Source organism: Argentina anserina, chromosome 3 (genome assembly GCF_933775445.1).
Source record: "Argentina anserina chromosome 3, drPotAnse1.1, whole genome shotgun sequence".
Lineage (NCBI taxonomy): Eukaryota > Viridiplantae > Streptophyta > Magnoliopsida > Rosales > Rosaceae > Argentina > Argentina anserina.
Genome location: NC_065874.1, coordinates 9407369 through 9428778, shown reverse-complemented (window position 1 = coordinate 9428778; position 21410 = coordinate 9407369). Strand labels below are relative to the sequence as shown.

Sequence of the window (21410 nt, the reverse complement as noted above, 5' to 3'; positions counted from 1 at the left end):
TTGGTATTCCTATTGATTTGAGCTTACCAATTTTGACGACATACCAATCAATGCCTTCACAACCATAGACATTTGTTTTGTGTTAAATGGTAAGTGACATTACATCAAGACCTGGAAATGGACTAGGAAGGCAGCCAATTAGCCAGTTCATTCTATCTACTTTTAACCTGAAGTGAGCTACTGAGTTTAGAGTTTACTCAGTTTTAGAGCAACTGAGTTTCTTGGTATAAGCAGTGTTGTTGTTTTTTTGTAAGGTGGATTACATTACTTGCATCCAGTTCTAAAAAATCAAATCAACTTTTGTCTACTGTAATAGTCATTGGCCCATTTTTCACTTGAGATCTAGTGGGACTATAAGAAGAAATTATGAGCGTGACGAACTGACGAATAGTTAAGAGGGCGCCAAGGATAAATTCTATTTTGGAATAAGTGAGAAATATTAAATTGCAGGACATAGCAAACTTGAAGGGTACTGCATCTATAGAGCAACATTCAAATATGTTAAGCCATTTTGAGTAAAACTGCATTTGTTCAGTAGATAGTTGGCATGTACAGTTGTACTGTTGCATATGCTAGTTTTAATAACTGCAACTTACTTCATACTGGTTCTTCATTTGAAATTTATTTTATTTTATGAACTATGAAGTACTACGTAGTATACATGATTACTGGGATTATGAACATTAATAACATTATCATAGTTTTGAAAGATCAGAATCTGATATCTTTCTGACCAATGACATATATGATATGTGTACTTAACAATAGTATAACAGCTGCATGATTCAACAACCAAATCATATATTCACATGATTATCAAAAAAAATAACAAAATGATCCTATGACTGAACGTATGAAACTGATAGCTTAACAACACAATTGATAGCTTAACAATACTATCTTGTATAGTTTTCTTAAATTATTGAGGAAAATTCTTCGTTACAGTTTGTCTATAACTTTTTGAATTCGAAGGCGTTATATCAGCAAATGATATTCCTTCAATTTGGAATGCAACTGTTTTTGAAGACGAAAGTTCAGTACTTTCAGGCTTTCAGCACCAACTATTGCACATTAGTAATCCCATTAGTAAATAGAAATTCCTACCAATATTCAGTATTCAGAGTATTTGGTTTTGGATTTACAGAAACAAAGTAAGAACTAAGAATTTTTTCTCAAAAAAAAGAGAGTAAGAACTAAGAGCAAGGATACCAACTTGTCCAGAGAGACCTGTCTAGTATTTTGCATGTACTGTTCATTAATTTAGAAGCAACTACTGACAAAGAAGGGATTTAAGTCATTTAACACGCGCATGGTCATTAAAGAAAGAAACTGAGAATGCAGAATTGAGCAAAATATGGTTTTGAACATAAAAAAGAGAGTGTATTCAGCACTCTGACGGAGTATGGGCACCGATTGCAAGTGGAGTCACGTGCCTGACTTATTAATTATCTCCGTTTGTTTAGGTTGGTTAGTCAAACTTTCTATCTTATCAAGAACCTGGTGAAAAGCAGTAATTATAGATTTTAGTCATTTTACCGTCACCATACTTAGCAGACTTCATTATTTTAATTTTTTTTTTCAGTTTGCTCGATGACATCAAAATTTTCATTTCTGTTTTCACTTCAGTTTTTTTCACTTGAAATATCTACCGCACGAAAATACCACTATAATTGTTTTTTTTTTCAATCAAGATTTGGTTTAGAAACAAATATTAGTTGAAAAACCTTTAAGAATCAGTAAGGTTAATGAAAAGGAAATTGGCTATATTGATCTATTGCATCAAATAAACTCATCCACGTACTACTTCTCTTAGTTCTCTATGTGCACGTTTGGTAAGTGGTGCTAGCCTCCATTACCTTACATAAGAACTCATTAAGATTTTGGGTGGCGTTTGTTGCAATGCGGCACTAGCTTGGCACTAGCTAGCACCGAAAAATCAGTTTCACCTCATTAACTCGCGTAAACGTGGGTTGAAGAAAACCTGCACCTTAGCTAAGACGGGAGAGAGTCACTCTTGTTCAATCTCTACTTTCTCTCTTTTTCCTTCTCTCTAATATTCTCCTTTCCTCCCAATACCCCAATTCTCATGGTCGATCTTTGCTCTTCTTCCTCCCTCATCCTCCGCATAGCGTTCGACAATATTTATTTAGAACATGTAAGAATCACATATTTAGTTACAGAAAAAGATTGAGTTCTTCCCTCTTTTTCATTCAATTTCATTCAAGCATAGATTGAAGATAATTGGGAATTTGGGTGTTGCAAAATTTGATTTGAATTGATGAGATTTTGCGATATGGAAAGATGACATCCGGGTGTTGTAGAATAGGATTCAAATCATCAAGATTTTTTGCAATATGAATCAAATTGGTTTCCTCTAATTGATTTGTTCTTGGGTCTTCTCTTTAATTTCTTTGTATCGAGGGAGAGAGGAGAGAGTTTGATTTTTCAGCAAGTTTCTGGAGAATAGTGGAACATGAGAGGGGTGTATGGTATTGTTGCCATCTTCTCAGTTGAAATCAGATGTTTTAGGATTGACCCATAATTGAATTGAAGCTCTATTTGGGAATTAGTGGCTTCTACAAAGATGAAGATGGTTTCTATGACATAAGACAAACCACAATGATATTGGTTTCACATAATTGAATTTGGAATTGAGGTATTGTATGTTTTGTTGTATCATTGGTTGGAATGAGTGATCAATTTTTTGCTCGGAGATGATGATTTATGAGAGAGTTACATTCATGGTTTGGTCTCTTACTTTTTTCTCCAAAACAATACAATCAAAACATAATCATCTAGTGCTAGAGGTTTAGTCCTTCACCACACCAAACGCTGCACAAAACTAGTGCATCTTAAGGTCAATCTCGCTAGTCCACATATAGTATTAAGATTAGTAAGGCACATAATAACCCTGCTGATAAAAGCACTTTGTGCGACATTCTTAACATGTTTTTACCTCCATTTGTATTTTGCTTAGCCCTTAATGTTATACTATTGAGTCATTGAGTCGTAGTAAGAGTCTTGGATGGTATTAGATGTATTTTTGTGCTTACATGAGTTTAAAACGCAGATTTGGTCTAGAGTCCTAGTTTGAGTAGGAATCCTTGTAGGACTAGGAAACCTAGTTGGATTAGGAGTCTTCATCTTTCTACGTTTTGGTCGCATTATCGATATTTTGAGTCATTCTTGCGGTAGGAATCCTTGCTAGGTTTCGAAACTAATTATCTCTTACTTATGATTTTATTTTCTAATTTTCATATTGGATTTAAGAGATAATACTAGAGGAAAACAAGGAGAAGCCATGCACATGAAGTCCTATCATCAACAAGTCATGCAACACTTAAATAAAAGAGATAAAAAAAGTGGAGAGAATTAAGAGTTGGAGTCCTTGCTGTGAGAAGAAGGAAAAAATAAATGTGAAGATTAATTAAGTGAAAAGAAGAGAGATGTAGCCATGCATATGCAACCTAAAAGCTAGAAGATGATCATTAAAAGAATAAAACATGACATGATTTAGGGAATAAAACATAACATGATTTAGGGAATAAAACATAACATGATTTAGGGAATAAAACATAACATGATTTAAGGAATAAAACATGGCATGATTTAGGAAATAAAACATGACATGATTTAGGAAATAAATGATGATATGATTCAAGGGATCAAGCATGTCATTATAATAGGAAGAAAGAGGGAACATCAAAGTTCAAACCATGCAAGCCTACCCTCTCTCTTTCATCTATATATACATGGCTTCACCTCTCAAATAATATCACTTCTCCTTTGCATTCAAGAGCCAAACCTTTGCCAAAATTATACCTCAAACATCATTCACAAAAACAGCAAGCCGTTCTCCCCCATATTCCAATTCCATCTCCACCGAAATCACCATTGAAGACACATATCCAAGGTTCTTACAACGGGTGATTCTCGCAACTCATCTTCATGACTTTGTTAGTTTTTGATTTTTTACGATACTTTGTCTATGAAGAGTGTAGTATGATGTTTGTGTGGGATTATTGTTTTGTATTAAGAATCAAAATTTTCAGATTGTTTTATTGGATTTTTGGTTCTTTGCCAAATTGATGGTTTCCTATAATTATTGAGTTGTATTTTTATTGTTGTGTTCTAATCATCTTTCTCATACTTTTAGATAATTTTTAGATATGTGCATATGAATTTAGTGCTTGGATGCAGTCCCTAAGATTGTGTTTGAGTGCTAGATTCATCAACCATATTGACACAAATCGAATCATGTCCTAAGTAGGTTCGGTTTGTGTTGATTAAAAGTGGTAAAAATTATGAAAATTTGCATGTAAAACTATAGTGGGTGACGCCACACATGAAACATGTCTCCAACAAAGATTTTGTGCTTACATATAATCTTGTTTGATTTCTACTCTAAGTGTTATTGAATTCGATTGCATGTAAATTTAGATTAGGCCCTAAATCAATCTAAATGTTAATTGAAATCTTGCATGATTAGATGATCCCCTAAGGCTCTAATTGTATTGATGTCTAAAAAGTATGTAATTGGTCGAATTAGAATGCATGGTAGGTTCGAACTTGTAATTATGTGGTATAATAGTAAAATTGGTTTAACTTTGTTAAAGAGAAGTCGATCATGTAAATAGTAGATTTAGATTTATTTTCATTAGTAGTTAATAATCAATCTCAAACCTAATTATTTGTTAACATTAAAAGTTTAGAGTTCCATTTAATTTCCCGGATTGAACGATCTCTGCTTATTCTATACTAACGATGACATTTTACAGGGTTTATTATAGACGTCTTAAAACGCTCTATCACCTACGTAACAAACGTAAACTACATGTATACAATTTTGGCACCGTTTTCAAAAAAAAATTGGCATCTTGTACTCTAGTAGTCATTGTTTATGTATAATTAAACTTGACCGGATGTCATAAATTAAAGATCGGAAAGCATATATAAGATGCTCTATCACAACTCATGATCAGCAAAGCCGTTTACACTCGCGTTATTTCAATCTAGAATAATTTTTCATGATTCAGGTACTCATATATATATATATATATATAAACTTAGTAGGATTCCATATATCAAAGTTGAAACGACATTTGGGCTACTTGACTTTCTTTTGGGCATAACCACTCAAATTAAACACGTGCGTTGATGTTGAAATGAAAATTTATCGTGTTTGAGTCTTCATATCATACAAGATTCTTAAATGCATACTCGCTAGTGTGGTCTAAATCGTTTATTAGATTTGAAGACATATACACCTGAAAACTCCTAATATCTGTAATATGGAGAAAATAAATAAAAAAATTAATCCGCTTGACCATTCATTTGTGTGGATTGTGAGGAAACATGGCTATGTCATATTTTACTCGTATTTTTCTTTTTGTTTAGTTGCCTTAGTGATTGTATCAACTACCAAATATAAGTCTAAACCTCATGGTAAATCAATATACGTAAAGTAATCTATACCCATAGAAAAACTAGTACATGCAATATCTAGGAACTTAATATATTTCCTTTTCAATTTATATAGAATTTAATAATCTACTTGAAGAATGTAAAAAAAAAAAAAAAGGCTCGCTAGTACAGTATAATATAATGTATCCCTCACACCCTCACTACTCACTAGTACACACACTAACAAGTAAAGTGATTATGGAGGACATATAAGTAAGTAGAATAATCTTATCACCCCAACCCTAATTTAATGTGTAATGAGTTTTTGTAATCTTCCCAACAAGCACCAAACCAATTTGAACAAGAATCAATTGTCTGGATTCCCATTTCTAGAACCACTGAAGCATATATCAGCAAATAAGATGGACTGATCGTTGTCCCATTGATAGCATCACCAGAGTTGACAAATCCAGAGACATCAATTGGAGCTGGGCAATCTTCATGCCTCAAAACCCCCGTTGTCAGCCTATCGTAAGTCCCAACTAAGTCTCACCTTGATCGATCTTCGGCGGCGATTTCATCGGGGATGATAAAGGTGAGCTTGGGCTTTTTGGAGGCGGGGTGGTGGAGTCGCCGTTGAGGGAGGGTTTGAAAGGGGCAAAGAAATTGATCAAAGAAGAAGAAAAAATATAGTTTAATTCGACCCTCTCTCTTCCACAATAATTTCAAAAAAATCTACCATTTAGCCAAATGATGAGAAATCTTTTACCTCATTGACATAACGGCATCATTTTTAACTGTTAACGTTGACCGTTAACAATCATTTAATAATCTAATCATGAAAGAAAGATGGAGTCACCTGAATGACTGTGATTGACCACTTGTATTAATTTAATCGCTGGTGTTGGAGCTCCACGGTGCACACAATCCGTTTCCCATAAAAAAAGGTTTGAACTTTAAAGAGAGACAAAAGGACAAGAGTTGGAGTAAAATATACAGTGTTGGATTTTCCAAGATCTTTGTGTTCCATTTACATTAAATGATTAAACCTTCCAAAATTACCCTCTTGTCCTCTTCTTCTTGCACCTTCTTGAAAAGCTGAAAACCACTACCAGTCTCTCTCACAACCTTTAATTCAAACTCCCAACTTCCTCCTCTCTCTCTCTCTCTCTCTCTAGCAACTGGGCACAGTTTTTACCGCCCAGGCTTTGTGTTTTCAAAAAAAGGCTCAGTCTTTAACACCACCCCATTTTTTCAAAAGCCATTTTGTAACCACTCTATAGCAAATGGGTGACTTCCTTTCATCACCATTGTATTACCAGGAAGGTACTTCATGGAGGTGTTTCAGTTCAGATGGTAACTAGATCACAACAGGGAGCCAGCTTAGATATCATACTCTGCAGTTAGATAGTTTTTAAGGTGAGAACTTTAATTTTCCATTATTAGTAACTGTTTGAGTCTGCTTTAATTGCCTTTTTAGTCACATTGTGTGCTTGCTAATCATGGTTTTGGAGGTTAAGAAAGAGAGGTAGAGAAGAAGGTGTAAAAGCTGATATGCTTTAAGATCTAAAAGAGTCAAACTTTTATTCCTAATCATAAACAAAGACTTGTAGGGAGAAAGGGGTCTAATTTTGAAGGATCTTAGTTCTGCACTTTCTTGGGTCTTTTCTTCACTTTGGGTTTGTTTTTTGGTTAAAACATGCAGTGTCATTGTGTTTCTGAACTCTCTCTCTTCGGTCTTTCATGAATCTTATGTTAGCTTCAAGCTTTTAAGTCTTTAAGAAATTGAAAATCCTTGAGCATTGAAGATGGTATAGTTATGAATTTTGGTTTTTAGAAACTGGAAGGGATCATGAACAAAGATTTGGTGCAGAAAATAAAGACCCAGTTAATGAAAGAACTCGGAACTTGACACAACATCCTCTCTGTCCTCAAAGAGCATTTACTTTTCAGATTTCCAGCACAATAGTTAATAGATGATGAGCTTGTCAGGGTAACTGGAAGAGTTTTTGCAGCCAAATGACAAGAGTGCCCCTTTCAAAAATCCTAGCCCAAGAATTAGTATGAACTTTTAGATTGAAAGGATGCCTTGATTTGATAGCTTGGTGTACTATTTAGAATGCTGAGTGGGGAAGAGGCCAAGAGGCTAGAGTTGTTTCAATTTGCTTTTGCACTGTCCCTGAAGCACGCTAAGTGCCTGCTTATGAGGGACATGGCAAAAGTGAGAATAAGCCTCGAGATTTCTGAGTTTCTTAAAAGCATTATAAAGTTCTGAACACCTGTGGCTTTATTCACTGCTAGGTCCTCTTCTTGTAGTTTTTTTTTCTGCACTCCACATGACTGGAATTGATTAGCATGTTGTCACTGTGCTCCTTGCTCAATTACTGTTTTTTGGAGATTTAAGTATTAATACAATTCTTCCATTGCATTATGTTTCTGTTCTTTCAAATGCGTAGTTTGGTCTTCAAGTTTAGATGGGATAAGGTCAACTTTCCTTTATATCTCTGGCATGATTATATTCTGAGGAGCATGAAATTCTTGTAATTTTCAAGTACCGCTACATGATACATATGTTCATTCTTATTTCTGACTGTATTTGTTTCTTATGCTTACTACTTCAAACTGTGCAGAACGGAAGCGTACAATCCAGTACTCTAATTGCATTTTTGCAACCAGTGTTCACCTAAGCAGAACCAATGCTTCGATCAAGGTTAGAGGACATTATTAACATTAAAAGTTTTATTTCAATCTGTTCTTTCTCTAAGTGCTGATTTTTAAATCTGTATGATTTACTGTCATCCTGAGTAGATGTCAAGTATAGTTACCAGATACTGCAAATAAATTATATTTACGTCAGTTGGTACTTTATAGAATGGCAAATCTTCAAGTTTATGAGTCATATTTATGTATAGAGTGACAAATTATCAAGTGCATGCAATCTGTTTCTTTTGTCAAATGCTTGATGAGTAGAGAGCATGTTGTACACCATCAGTCATGGAGTATTTGCTTGGGAGATATATGTCTGGTGGAAGTTTCTTATGACTTTTGTGGAATAGGGGATCTGAAGTGGTTCAAAAGCCAACTCTTCGAGGCTCACATAAGCTGAGGACTTCACGCTCTGATTCGGATCCACTGCATCATCGACCAATCACTGACAGAAGCCCAAAGTTAGGAGATCGACGTTCCCCAAGAGGTTCACAATCGGATCCACTAAACCAAAAAAAACTTGGAACCCGCCTTGCTGATTTAGAATCTCAGCTTGGCCAAGCGCAAGATGAGCTAAAGAGTCTAAAAGAACAGTTGGCTTCAGCTGAGGCTGCAAAGAAGGAAGCCCAAGAAAAGCTGGACAAGAAAGCTAAGAAACCAGTTGTGACTTCAGAGCCAGTGAAAATCCGAGAAACGGATCCTCCATCCGAAAGTGAAGAGTCTAACAGAACAGACAGATGTCCCTCAGATGACAACAGCCAAAGGGAAACTGATGTCTTTGAAGTCCCTGCAGAAAAAGTTACAGCTGAGCCCATGGTTGAACCTAGCAAGACTGATCAGGTGGAAGAAGACACCAAACCAATAGATACTTCAGCTGAACCACCATTGGTTATGGAGCCAGAGAAGTCACCCTTTCATGACTTGGCTTTAAAAGATGAAGAGATAGGCATGCTAAAAGCCAAGTTGGAAGAGAAGGAAAAAGAGGTAGAAGTGTTTGGTCAAGAAAATGACAGTTTAAAGAATCAGCTAAAGGAAGCAGCTATGAATATCTCATCTGCTGAAGTGAAGGAAAAGGAATTGGCCTTGAAGTCGAGCAAGTTTGAAGAAGAGCTGGAAGCAACTAAAGCTAATGCAGCTCAGTTGAGTGAGAAGCTGAAAGCAACAGAAGAAGCAAAGGAAGCACTAGAAGCGGAGATGAAGAAGATGAGAGTGCAGACAGAGCAGTGGAAAAAGGCCGCAGATGCTGCTGCAGCAATACTTGCCGGGGGTGTGGAGATGAATGGGAGGATTTCCGAGAGGTGTGGCTCCATGGACAAGCACTTTGGCGGAGTATTTGATACGCCGGGTGGTGGCTATGCCGGTTTTGTGGGATCACCTGCTGCTGATGATTTGGATGATGGTTTTGGTAGTGGAAAACGAAAGGGTTCAGGAAAAAAAATGTTTGGTGACTTGTGGAGAAAGAAGGGCCAGAAATGAGGTCTTCAAAACCTGTTTGCTGGTGATGTGTTTGATGAAGGTGGCAGAGCAGTTTCTTACTGCTTCATTGTGTGTTGTAGATGTATCATCTTCGCAATTATAATTTTTCTTCTAGTTTCGGAGGCTTGTAGAATTGTTAAAAATGGGAAAATCTTTGTTGTACTGTTAGTAATTCGGGTATTCGACCTTAGTAAACCTTCTCAAATAATGGGATCTTTCGTTGCTTCCTTGTCTGAATACTGTGTTCTCAATATCTTCGTATGCTACATATTATTTCCTTGTGTAGCAATTCACACTACCATTGCCATTAACCTAGTCTATATGGTTTTAGAGCACTATGACCATGGGAATGCCAGTCTATCTAGGCTCCTACTGGCCAATGTCGAATATTCTAAATTTTTTTATAAACGGAATTCTACGGTTTTTAAGAAGAGAAATGGGTAGTTTCTCGTGTATTATGAGCCGTACTAAGTCATTCATTTTAATTTCATAATTACTCATACTACTTTACATTTTGAGATAAGTTGTGAATTTCATTCTTTTGCGCGAAACGTAATTTTTTAAAATCAGTCATTCTCTCTTTAAATAAATTTTTTTCGGAGATTACCGTCATATAATAATTTTTAAAGTTTTCAATTCGGAGCACACGAAGAGATGGAGTAAAAGAAGAGAAGTTGAGTGGTCATGCCATAGACGAGAAAGAGACGGCAAGAGAAATCCGCCTAGCGTCTGCTTAGCCACCGCCTAACTCCCACCTAACCCCTGTAGCCTCTGCCTAGCGTCCGCTTAGTGTCTTCGTAGCTCCCCTTTTAAAAAGGTTTAGAACACAATCTTGTTTGCGATTCTTTATCTAACAGCAACACGACGAGGGAAAACTTTAGACAACCTCCACCATCTCAATAAGGCAACCACATTTTCAGTCTAATGAAGTCGATGATAATTAAAGAACAAATATATGCATCAAAATAGCATATGTGCGCATTGAGAACTTTGACATTAGACTTAATGTGAAGTCGAAGTTAACAACTCACACGCATTAGTCAAAACTGGTTTTTCTTAATCACATACGTTGCCATGTATTCTGAATTACCAGAAGGCAAACAAACTTGTCACTGTTTAATAACAATAAGATCCACCGGTCTTATTTGTGAACAATTAGAGCAAACAGAAGCCTATGATTCAATTATCTTTAGTCTGTGGAAGCAAAGTCTGTCTGCAGACATTCGCCAATTCAGTATTGTGTAACATAACATTTACAATCTACTCATCACTATCATCACTGTCGTAGTTTTGGCACAGCGATTGTAATACATTGCTCCCACCGTTGGTATTATTCTCGCTGGCATGTTCTTCCTCATCTGGTCCAGTCAAATTCTTAGACTCCTCACCAACTTGTTTCCCGTCTTCTACTTTTGCCAAATTGTTCACTTTAGCCACCACTGATTTCTTAATTACAGACAGCCTAACAGTTGGAGACTTGAAAATGATTTTAGAAACTTCGGAACCATTCTGTTTCCCTGTCAATAACCAAAGAAAAAACATGTTCAGTATTGCCAAATGAAAAGCATATAAAAAGACACAAATGGTTTAATAATTAACAGTTGATGTGCCTGAGATACCTCTGCTGCTCGAGCCATCAAAAATACTGATTTTCGTCAATGAATCCGCTGGTTTGCTATTATCTTGAGTAAGCTTTTGTCTCTGCACGGCAAAATGTGTATACATATTCATTAGAAAACTACGTCCATCACCAAAATGTGGATATCATGCTGGATCTCTGAATAATTTTGTTACCAAGTTGAGACCTAACAGAGGAAAATAATTAGCAGAAAGTTGAGTTTAAGATGCAGATGGATACTAGTTAAAATTATCACGGGTCCATAAGATCAGTGCTTGGGGTTAGAAAGAGGGGTTTAGATGAACACACCATTTTACTGATCTGCATAGATATGGTATAAAATTCATCAACTTTCTAGCATTTATAAGTAAAAAAAAATCCATTTTCATCCCCCACAGATCTCTAATCTTCCCATTCTTATCCTTCTCCTTAAACTCGAGAACATATACCACCATACATACACTCACTAGTATATATCACAAGATTTGGCATCAACAATGTTCAGTAATGACTTGGATAAGAATGCGATCTCATTATAGAAGCCAATGAGTATCATACAAACCACAAAAGTGCAGATTTCTAACTAAGGTTAAAACATGCAGAGAAAGCGACGACCATAGAACATTTCCTTTAATCCTTGTAGAATTAAAAGCAGATTTTGACGATGACTGGAAATATCCAACTACAACACAAGGCAAAGAACCCCATATAAAAGCCATTTTAAGCAAATGCTATATCTAGAAGATTAAATATTACTTAATGTTAGCTATCCCCTAGTTAAATCCTTCCCACTCTACATGGGGGCACTATCGTGTAAGGCTTTGAGAAAATAAGAAAAGAATATATCATTAGACATTTAGGAAAGTTGAGCTGGATAAATCTAAACCTTATCTAGCCAGAGTTTTATGCAAGTTCATCACATATACACCTATCTAACAAAATAAATGGCATACCTTTGACAGATGACCAGAGGATTCACCATTGCCACTTAAAGGCTCCAATAAAGCTTCGTCATCATCTAAATCAGCATCATGAATCCTTCTAATATGATCTTTTGAGTTCTGTGCAGTGGAAAAAAGAAAGTCATATCAGAAATAAATACATCCCGAAAAAAAAAAAAGAATTGGGAAAGTAAACAAAGACAACTCTAGATAAAATATATATAAGTTGAGTCAAAAAGACAATGGAAAAGAGAGCATGTAAGTACTAACATGGAATACGATTGATTTTAAGACTGCTTCATCCTCCTCAACCCGCCTTTTCTCCTGTCAGCAAAACAGGGTTAGTACTCACAAACTAGGATTAGAAGTAGCAACAGTTGTAAAATCATAATACATAGGATATATAGCTCTTCGCTTCAATAGCAGCTTCCCTAGTTGGATGTGTTTTGTTTGAAAGACTGAGTTACATCATGTGGTTCGTTGGATCCGTTTATCAAATTCAGTTTCTTTAGGTTCCCTAACACAATGTCTCTATTCTATTATTGTAACAAGTTCACATGCTGTTGTTTCACAAGGACTATGGCGCTGGAGCTGTGCAACTATTGCCTGTATCAGGAACCAGGCTCCTATATTTTGCATATAAAAAACTAGACAAGTATGCAACATACATGGATAATATGCATGACAATGGATGCATACATCAGTGTGTGCGCTCATGTCTATTTGGTTTCGACTGGACTACATATAAATGCGGACGAATTCCTACTTTGTTCGCCACCGTATGTTGGAAAGCTTCCAACACCGCATTGGAACTCACAGTTGCATGCCTCGACTGAAAGCCAAGAAAAATACAATGTGTTAGAATTAAAAGATATTAGAATGGAAAAAAAAATTCAATTACAACGACTACATTAACTATATAATAACTAAAGTCGAAAGTCATCAAAATTGGTGAGGCACAACTAGAAACAACATAAGTGTTTTCCTTAATCACAATATGAATGTATACAACATCAAACTGACATATATATAAGCTAACTAAAGTACTTTCGGCAACAAGTGCTTCCTTGATTTCCTCCGTGAATCACTCTCGTGATTTACGGAGTTAATCATGCTAAAGTGGCTAAAGTGGATCGCACTAACACTCCCTTTCAAGTTGGCGCATATACATCAACCATGCCCAACTTGTTAAGTGCGTCATAAAAAGCCTTTTTAGACACTCATTTTATGAGCATATCGGCAAGTTGCTCTTCTGTAGGAACAAAAGGAAAACTAATGATCTTCGTGTCTAGCTTCTCCTTTATAAAGTGACGATCAACCTCCACATGTTTTGTACGATCATGTTGCACCGGATTCTGTGAAATATCAATAGCTGCCTTGTTATCACAGTATAGCTGCATAGCATACTCATGCTTAATGCCCAAATCTTGTAGCAAATTTCTAAGCCATAATAATTCACACACTCCCTAAGCCATACCTCTGTATTCTGTTTCAGCACTAGATCAAGCTACCACCTTTTGTTTCTTACTCTTCCATGTAACAAGATTACCCCCAACAAAGGTAAAGTACCATGATGTGGATCTCCGATCTGTAATATTTCCAGCCCAGTCTGCATCTGTCAAGCCACAAACCTCAAGGATATTACTGTGATTGGAGAACATTACTCCTCTTCCTGGTGCTGACTTCAAGTACCTCAAAATCCTCACAACAGCATCCATGTGGTCCACAATGGGATTATGCATGAACTGACTCACTACACTTACTGCATATGCAACATCTGGTCTGGTATGTGATAAATAAATCAGGCGTCCAACTAGCCTCTGATAACGAGGTTTTTCAGTAGGCACTTGATCTGGATATTCTGCTAACCGATGGTTCTGCTCAATAGGAGTATCAATGGGAGTGCAATCCAGCATACCGGTCTCCGTTAGTAGATCGAGGATGTACTTTCTCTGACACAGATAGATACCATCACTTCCTCTGGCAACCTCAATGCCTAAGAAGTACTTGAGTGTACCTAGGTCTTTCATCTCAAATTTTGTGGCTAGCTGTTTCTGTAATCTATCCACCTCAACAGTATTATTCCCAATAACTACCATATCATCAACATATATAATTAGGGTTGTTACCTTGTTGATGTCTGAGAAATAATGTGTGGTCTGAGTTACTCTGTCTGTAGTCAATTTTCCTCATGAATTGTGAGAATATTCCAAACCAAGCACGAGGTGACTGTTTAAGACCATACAAAGACTTTCTCAATCTGCATACAAATTTACTTGGAGAAGCGGACGCATATCCAGGCAGAAGATCCATGTACAGTTCTTTTGTAAGTTCTCCATGGAGGAATGCATTCTTAACATCAAACTGTATAAGTGGCAAGTTTAAGTTAGCAGCACAAAAGAGTAATACCCGAATAGTGTTTATCTTTGCAACATGTGCAAATGTCTCATCATAGTCTATGTCATATGTCTGGGTGAACCCCTTTGCTACTAGGCGTGCTTTATACCGGCTTACTGACCCATCTGGATTATGCTTCACTGTAAACACCCAACGACATCCCACAGTCTTCTTGCCATGTGGTGGAGATACAAGCTCCCAAGTGTTATTCTTTTGTAATGCTTCCATTTCTTCCTCCATTTTGGATCTCCCAATGCATCATGTACTTTGTTAGGCACTGATACAGTAGATATTTGATTCACAAATGATTCATATGACTTAGACAATCTTTTGGTAGACATAAAATTTGCCACAAGATACTTAGCTTTAGCTTGAAGGGTAGGTTCATATTTTTTTGTTGGCTGACCCCGAGTAGACCTATTTGGCAAGATATATTCTCGACTATTAGCCTCACTAGTATTAGTCCTAATAGAATGACTAACCTCAGATGAGTGATCTTCCGTACCAGGAGAGCATTGGTCAGGTGTAATAGTAGTATCGGAGACATGAGGGGCAGTCGTGTTATCATCTTCTGGTTCCTGAATCTCTAGAGTAATGACACCAGAATTATCTGATGGTGCTTGTGTAGCTGACATTTTGATAATATCAATTGAGCTTGAACCTGTCACCATATCTACTGGCGTATTTGTCTCCTCCTTCCCATGATACAGCTATTCAAAATACGAATTCTCCCCTTGAAGAGCAGTATCGGAAGAGGAAAAATAGCTCATGTCCTCAAAGAAAGTAACATCCATAGAGACATAGTACTTCCTAGTAGGTGGATGGTAGCACCGGTATCCTTTCTGATGTCCTCCATACCCAACAAATACACATTTAACGGCCTAGGCATCCAAATTAGACCTCTGGTGTTTTGGAAGATAGACAAAAGCAACACAACCGAAAACACGGGCATGAAGATCATGAAAAGAGGGTAAGGAGACATGAGATGCAAGCACCTCATATGAAATCTTTCCCTAAAGGACACGAGAGGGAAGACGATTAATGAGGTGTGCAGAAGTTATGACACCATCACCCCAAAGGGATGGAGGCACATGGGCACTAAAAAGAAGACACCGAGCCATATCAAGTAAATGACGGTTTTTTCTTTAAGAAACTCCATTTTGCTCAGGTGTGTAAGGACACGTGGTTTAATGAACAATTCCGTGTGTGGTAAAGAACTCCTGAAAGACATGATTCACATATTCCCCCCCCCCCAATTATCAGAACGAAGAATTTTAACTGTAGTATTATATTGTGTTTGGACATTGTTATATAAGGCTTGAAAAGCTGGAAAGACCTCATTTTTAGTTTTGAGGAGAACAATCCATGAAAGACGGGTGCAATCATCAATGAATGAGACATAATACCGCATCCCGGACACAGTAGACTCTTTGGAAAGACCCCAAACATCAGAATAAATTAATTCAAAAGGAAAAGTACTTTTATTAGAAGTACTAGGAGAATAAGTAGACCGATGACTCTTTCCCAAAACACATGTCTCACAACGTAAAGAAGACTCATCCACACTAAAAAACAAAGTAGGCATGGATTTTTTCATAATACTAAAAGAGGAATGCCCTAAGCGACGATGCCATAACTAAACTTCACTTAGCTTGTCAGAAGTGGAGATTAAAGCGGTCCGAGACTGTGCCCCTGGTTTCTCCCCCACATATGTCTGATCCAGATGAAACAACCTGCCCCTCAGATACCCCCGACCAATGAACTCCCCGGTGAGAAGATCCTGAAATATCACATACATAGGAAAAAATGTCACAGAACACTTAGCGTCAACGTTCAATTGTGGGACAGATATCAAATGATGAGATAAAACAGGTACATATAGCACATTGTGAAGCTCTATGGTGGGAGTAATACGAACTGACCCTTTCCCTAATACGGGGAATGTCTCACCATTAGCATTAGTAACATACGGTACTGATGGAGGAGACAATACGGTAAAATAAGATTTGTCATAAGTCATATGATCAGATGCACCCGAATCAATAATTCAAGTATCAAAACCAACCAAGGTAGAAATATTTAAAGCGATACCAATTTTGCCACGACCAGCTATGGATGCGGTAGGTACTGCCCCTCCTGCGGTATGATGATCATGTCCAACCACACCATAGAGATCGGGATCTTGGACGATTTGAATAGCTGCTTTTGCTGGGGTACGATAACTCGATTTTCTTAGGCCGAAGGTGTGGATACAGCTTCCAACAGGTCGCACGAGCATGGGTAGTACTATGACAATAAGAGCAAGGAGGGCGGGGCTGATTCCCGAAGCCTGGTGGTGGTCCTTGCTGATGAAGTGGAGCTTGAGGGACCCGCTGAAGGGGTGAGGCAAGAAATCGAGCACGAACAGTAAGGCTGGAAACTTCAACTTGTGTCTGATGAAGACTCTCTTGATGAGATTCATCCTTCCGGATATATGTGAAAGCTGCAATGAGGCTAGGGGGTTGGGTCTGTCGGAGTAATGCTCATTTCGCATTGTTATGTTTGGCATTAAGTCCTTTCAGGAAATGATGAACTCGCTCAAGCTCCTTTTCACGTTGGTACCAAAAAATATCATCCTGATTCTTGATTATGCAAGGACGTTTCATATCAATTTCAGCCCATATATTCTTTAGTTTAGTGAAATATTGCGCAACCGGTTGCCCATCTTGTTGTATTGCCAAAGCGCTGCACATTAACTCATGAACCTGTATGAAATCAGAGTCATTAGTGTATAAATCTTCAAGTGTTTGCCATATAGCCTGCGCAGTGTCACATGTCTCCACCAGATCAACTATTTCTTCATTCATAGCTTTCCACAAGACGGACATCACAAGGCCGTCATCGTCGTCCCACTTAGTGTAGGCAACAATATCATCTGCACTAGGCGCCTTAGTTACTCCAGTTATATGCCCCATTTTGTGCATGCCTCGAAGATGAGCCGCCATAATTCGCTTTCATTTTCAGAAATTGGTCCCATTGAGCTTAGTTCCTCCAAAGGACTCATTGTCGGAACTCTTGACAGATACTTCAAATTTCGGAACATCAGCTTCGTCTCCATAACCCATTGAAAAGTAGAAAACGGAGAAAAAACTGTTGTGTGTACGTGCACTGTCGGTGAACCTACACTGACAACAAAGACCACCAACTTGAACAGGATCGGGCTTGGGTCGGATCTTGGACCAGATCGGGCTTGGGTCGGATCTTGGACCGGGTCGGGTTGAGTCCGGGTCAGATATGGGCCGGGCCGGGTCTAATATGGGTCGGGTCGGGTGGAATAAGATCGGATCCAAAGCACGTTGTTTTTTGTTCGCTGAAATTTGTTGGCAACGGCGATGCAGCGGTGTTGGTGGAGGGGAGGAAGAAGCGTGCTTGATGCGGCGGCGAGCTCGATGCGGCGGTGGAGTTTGCAGCGGGGGACAAAAGGATGGACCTTTGCCGTGGCCGGCTCGGTGAGGCAGGAGCGCGTCGAGGAGCGCAAAGGCGGCGATGCAGGAGCTTCGCCAGAGAGGCAGGAGCGCGTCGTTGGTGAGTGAGCTTCGGCGATGCAGGAGCGATCGTCGGCGAGAGAACTCGGTGATACCGAGTGAGCCAAGTCGAGTATTCCGACTGAGTGTAGGAGCGTCGCCGGAGTACGTCGAGGCGAGGGCGTACGGTGGGACAACGGCGGCAATGCATGAGAGAAGTGCGGCGTTGGCGTGTGAGCTTGAGTGAGAGTCGGGTATTCTGACTTAGTGCAGCGGTATGTTGAGGGAGTGTCACAGCCGGCTGGCCCGCGTTGCTATGGAGAAGCTGACAAACAAGTTCAATAACGCCAGAAGAGAAGATACCAAGAAGATGATAATCAGAGTAGATATGTAGATATCAAGCTTGCACAAACACGCAAGAAATGGAAACAACAAAAAACCCAGAAAGGAATAGAGCAAGGCTCTGATACCAACTAGAAACAAGGTAAGTGTTTTCCTTAATCACAATATGAATGTTTACAACATCACACTGACATATATATAAGCTAACTAAAGTACTTTCGGCAACAAGTGATTCCTTGATTTCCTCCGTGAATCACTCCCGTGATTTACGAAGTTAATCATGCTAAAGTGGTTAAAGTGGATCGCACTAACAGCACATACCTGCATGGAGTTCAACTCATCCAAAGCAGCAAGATTATCCATCTCCCTTTTCGAATCCAAGGTTCGGTTTTCCAAAGACTTCATGGCATCTCCCATTTCTTCGGACTCCCTCTTCTGTTCTCCTTATCCGCTTCCTGAAACAACACATACACATAATAGTCATACAAAGCTGTCCACAGCAGCAAAACAAACTCCGAAAACAGAAAGCCACAACTAATAAGCGCAATGCCGCCTTCCTTTACCACATCCTCATTACGCCACGGCTCCAAATTGCGCCTAGCCCCGGCCTCCACCACGTAGTCCGAGTTCTGCGGGTCCATCTTGATCGCAAGCTCCGCCGAGCAATTGTTGCACTTGATGTAAAATCTAAAGATTTGAATACCCTTATACGTCTGCACAATCACTAACATCAGTAATCAAGTCCACACCGCAATGCTGGACAATTATAAACCCTAATTAAGATTGAGGAAATCCTAAAATCAACTGCGCCGGGAAATCTGAAACCCTAAGATTCGAGATTGACGGATCCACGTACCTCACCGACGACGTCTTCTTTACGCGAGTTGAATTTGGTGCCTCGGGAGATGTAATCGCCGCAGGTGTTGCATCTAATGCTCATCGGAAGCATCGTACGGACCCTTTTCTGCTGGTTTTTTGATCGCTGGACTCGGGGCAGCTTGGACGGGTCGAAGTCCGGCGGGTAGTACTTGTTGAGAACTTGACGCTCTCCCATGGCTGTTGCTCTTCAGACGCCGGAAAGGTAAAAATTGGCGGGAACTGGAGAAAAGGAGAATAGGGATTTTCGAGAATCGGGAATTTTGAAGAGGGAGCTGTTTGTTTATTTATAGAGAGGTTGAAGTAAATCAGTAAACGTTGGAAAAAAAACAGCGTAAATGTAAAATTCCATTCATGTCGGTTTCTTTTCCTTATTGTTTTTTTTAATTGGGTTTCACTTCTATTGTGGTTATTGTTTAAGTCAAGGACTAAAATATTGGCGAGAACTGAAATATTGAGGGTTCAAAAAATGGAAATTTCGACGAAAATTTCGGAGAAATATTGATTTTGAAAATTAATTGAGAAATTTGATGGAAATTTAAATAAAACTATGGAAATTTTGAATGAAATTTTGAGAGATGTTTCTTTGATCAATTATCTACTATATTTTATAATAAATATTTTTGTATAACTATTAGTCTATAATGAGTTGTAGTACTTTGAAGTGAAACATCGTCGATAATTTTTTAAAAAAATGACTTTAAAATTTAGCATCTAATTGACTTGAAAATGAATATAGTAGATGATGTATTGTTAAATTTCCCCCATAAGTTCATCATTAATCTATATGATAGTAGGTAAGTGGTAAAAAAGAATTCAAGAAGAACAAAGGAAAAGAGTAGTGGTGCAACAATCTTTTACCTATTTATAGTGTAGCAAAGTTAAGGATTTTTTTAAAAAATTAGCTAACAATTGACTTGTAGTAATAATTAAACTATTAAAGGAAGGAAAAAAAAGTAGTATAATTAGTTGGGATTAGTAAATCATTTTTATAAACTAAGACTAGTAATTAAGAAAACTACATATATTATAACAATGCATAATATAACAATAAATGGACTTGGTTGAGATGGCCAAGGCACCCCATGTGTAAGGGGCTGATCCGAATCCCCGCGTGTTTAAATTTAAGGTGGTGGTGGTGGTGGTGACACGTGACGATATGAGGTTAGTTCATACAAGATATCGTGATATATCGGGAAATTCTAAAAATATCAAACAAAAGTAAGTTAGTATGTGAAGGAAATATACTCATGTGAGAAAAATGAAAATATCGCCGAAATTTCGACGAAATTTTCGATTTTTTAGTCTTTGGTTTAAGTTGGCTTTTAATTTCTCTTTCCAGACAAATTATTATATCAAGCCCACCTAATATCCGCATAAGCACTTGGTTGTGCACGTCAAGACCACCTATTTTGCGATGATTATACCCGCCTATGCATCCGCAAAACATCACCTAAGTGTTTACCTTGCAATCATTTTGCCCCACCTTAGTCCTTAATGATTGAAATTCTTGTTGAGAAGGCACAACGTTTGGCCCCAAGTAAGGGGATTTCTTCTAAACGAATACGTACGTTGTGAATTTCATTATTTATGTGGAATGTAGTTTATTTGAGTCGTTCATTCTCTTTGAATAAATTATTCTTTACAGATTTAACTTTAAATATTAATTTTTAAAAATTTCTATTTGGAGCACATGAAGAGATAAGTAGAAGCAGAGAGTTGAGTGGGTCATAGACGAGAAAGGGCAGGCGAGAGAAACCCGCCTAGCGTCTGCCTAGTCACCACCTAACTCTTGTAGCCCCTGCGGCCCTGCCTACCGGAGCTAGGCGGACAAAAAATGTAAAACACTATCTTGTTTGCGATTCTTTATCTAACAGAAACATGAAGAGCCAAAACTTTAGACAACCTCCACCATCTCAATTAGGCAATCGCACTTTTGGTCTAATGAAGTGCCTGCGTGATTCTGGTGATGTCGATGATAATTACATCACAGATATGTGCATCAGCCACCACCAGTTTGCTGTATGTGCGCAATGAGAACTTTGACGGATGTTAGACTTAATGTGAAGTCGAAGTTAACGTTAACGACTCACGCATTAGCCAAAACTGGTTACAGACAACTGTGAACAAATTAATTAAACTCACCCG

The 21410-nt window shown here is 38.1% G+C and overlaps 2 protein-coding genes across 2 annotated transcripts; one reads left to right on the top strand and one right to left on the bottom strand.

The window, feature by feature from the left end:
- Window positions 1-8031: 8031 nt before the first annotated feature.
- Window positions 8032-9800, top strand: LOC126788011 (interactor of constitutive active ROPs 1-like). Its single transcript, XM_050513957.1, has 2 exons — window positions 8032-8113; window positions 8460-9800. Exons 1-2 carry the CDS (start codon window positions 8100-8102, stop codon window positions 9583-9585), a joined length of 1140 nt encoding a protein of 379 aa, XP_050369914.1. The 5' UTR covers window positions 8032-8099; the 3' UTR covers window positions 9586-9800.
- A 916-nt stretch (window positions 9801-10716) lies between these two features.
- Window positions 10717-19440, bottom strand: LOC126786120 (uncharacterized). The gene is made up of 8 exons (XM_050511838.1): window positions 19243-19440; window positions 18940-19099; window positions 18708-18826; window positions 12911-12976; window positions 12415-12468; window positions 12157-12264; window positions 11205-11286; window positions 10717-11102 (listed from the first exon to the last, which is right to left on the bottom strand). Exons 1-8 carry the CDS (start codon window positions 19438-19440, stop codon window positions 10846-10848), a joined length of 1044 nt encoding a protein of 347 aa, XP_050367795.1. The 3' UTR covers window positions 10717-10845.
- Window positions 19441-21410: the final 1970 nt, after the last annotated feature.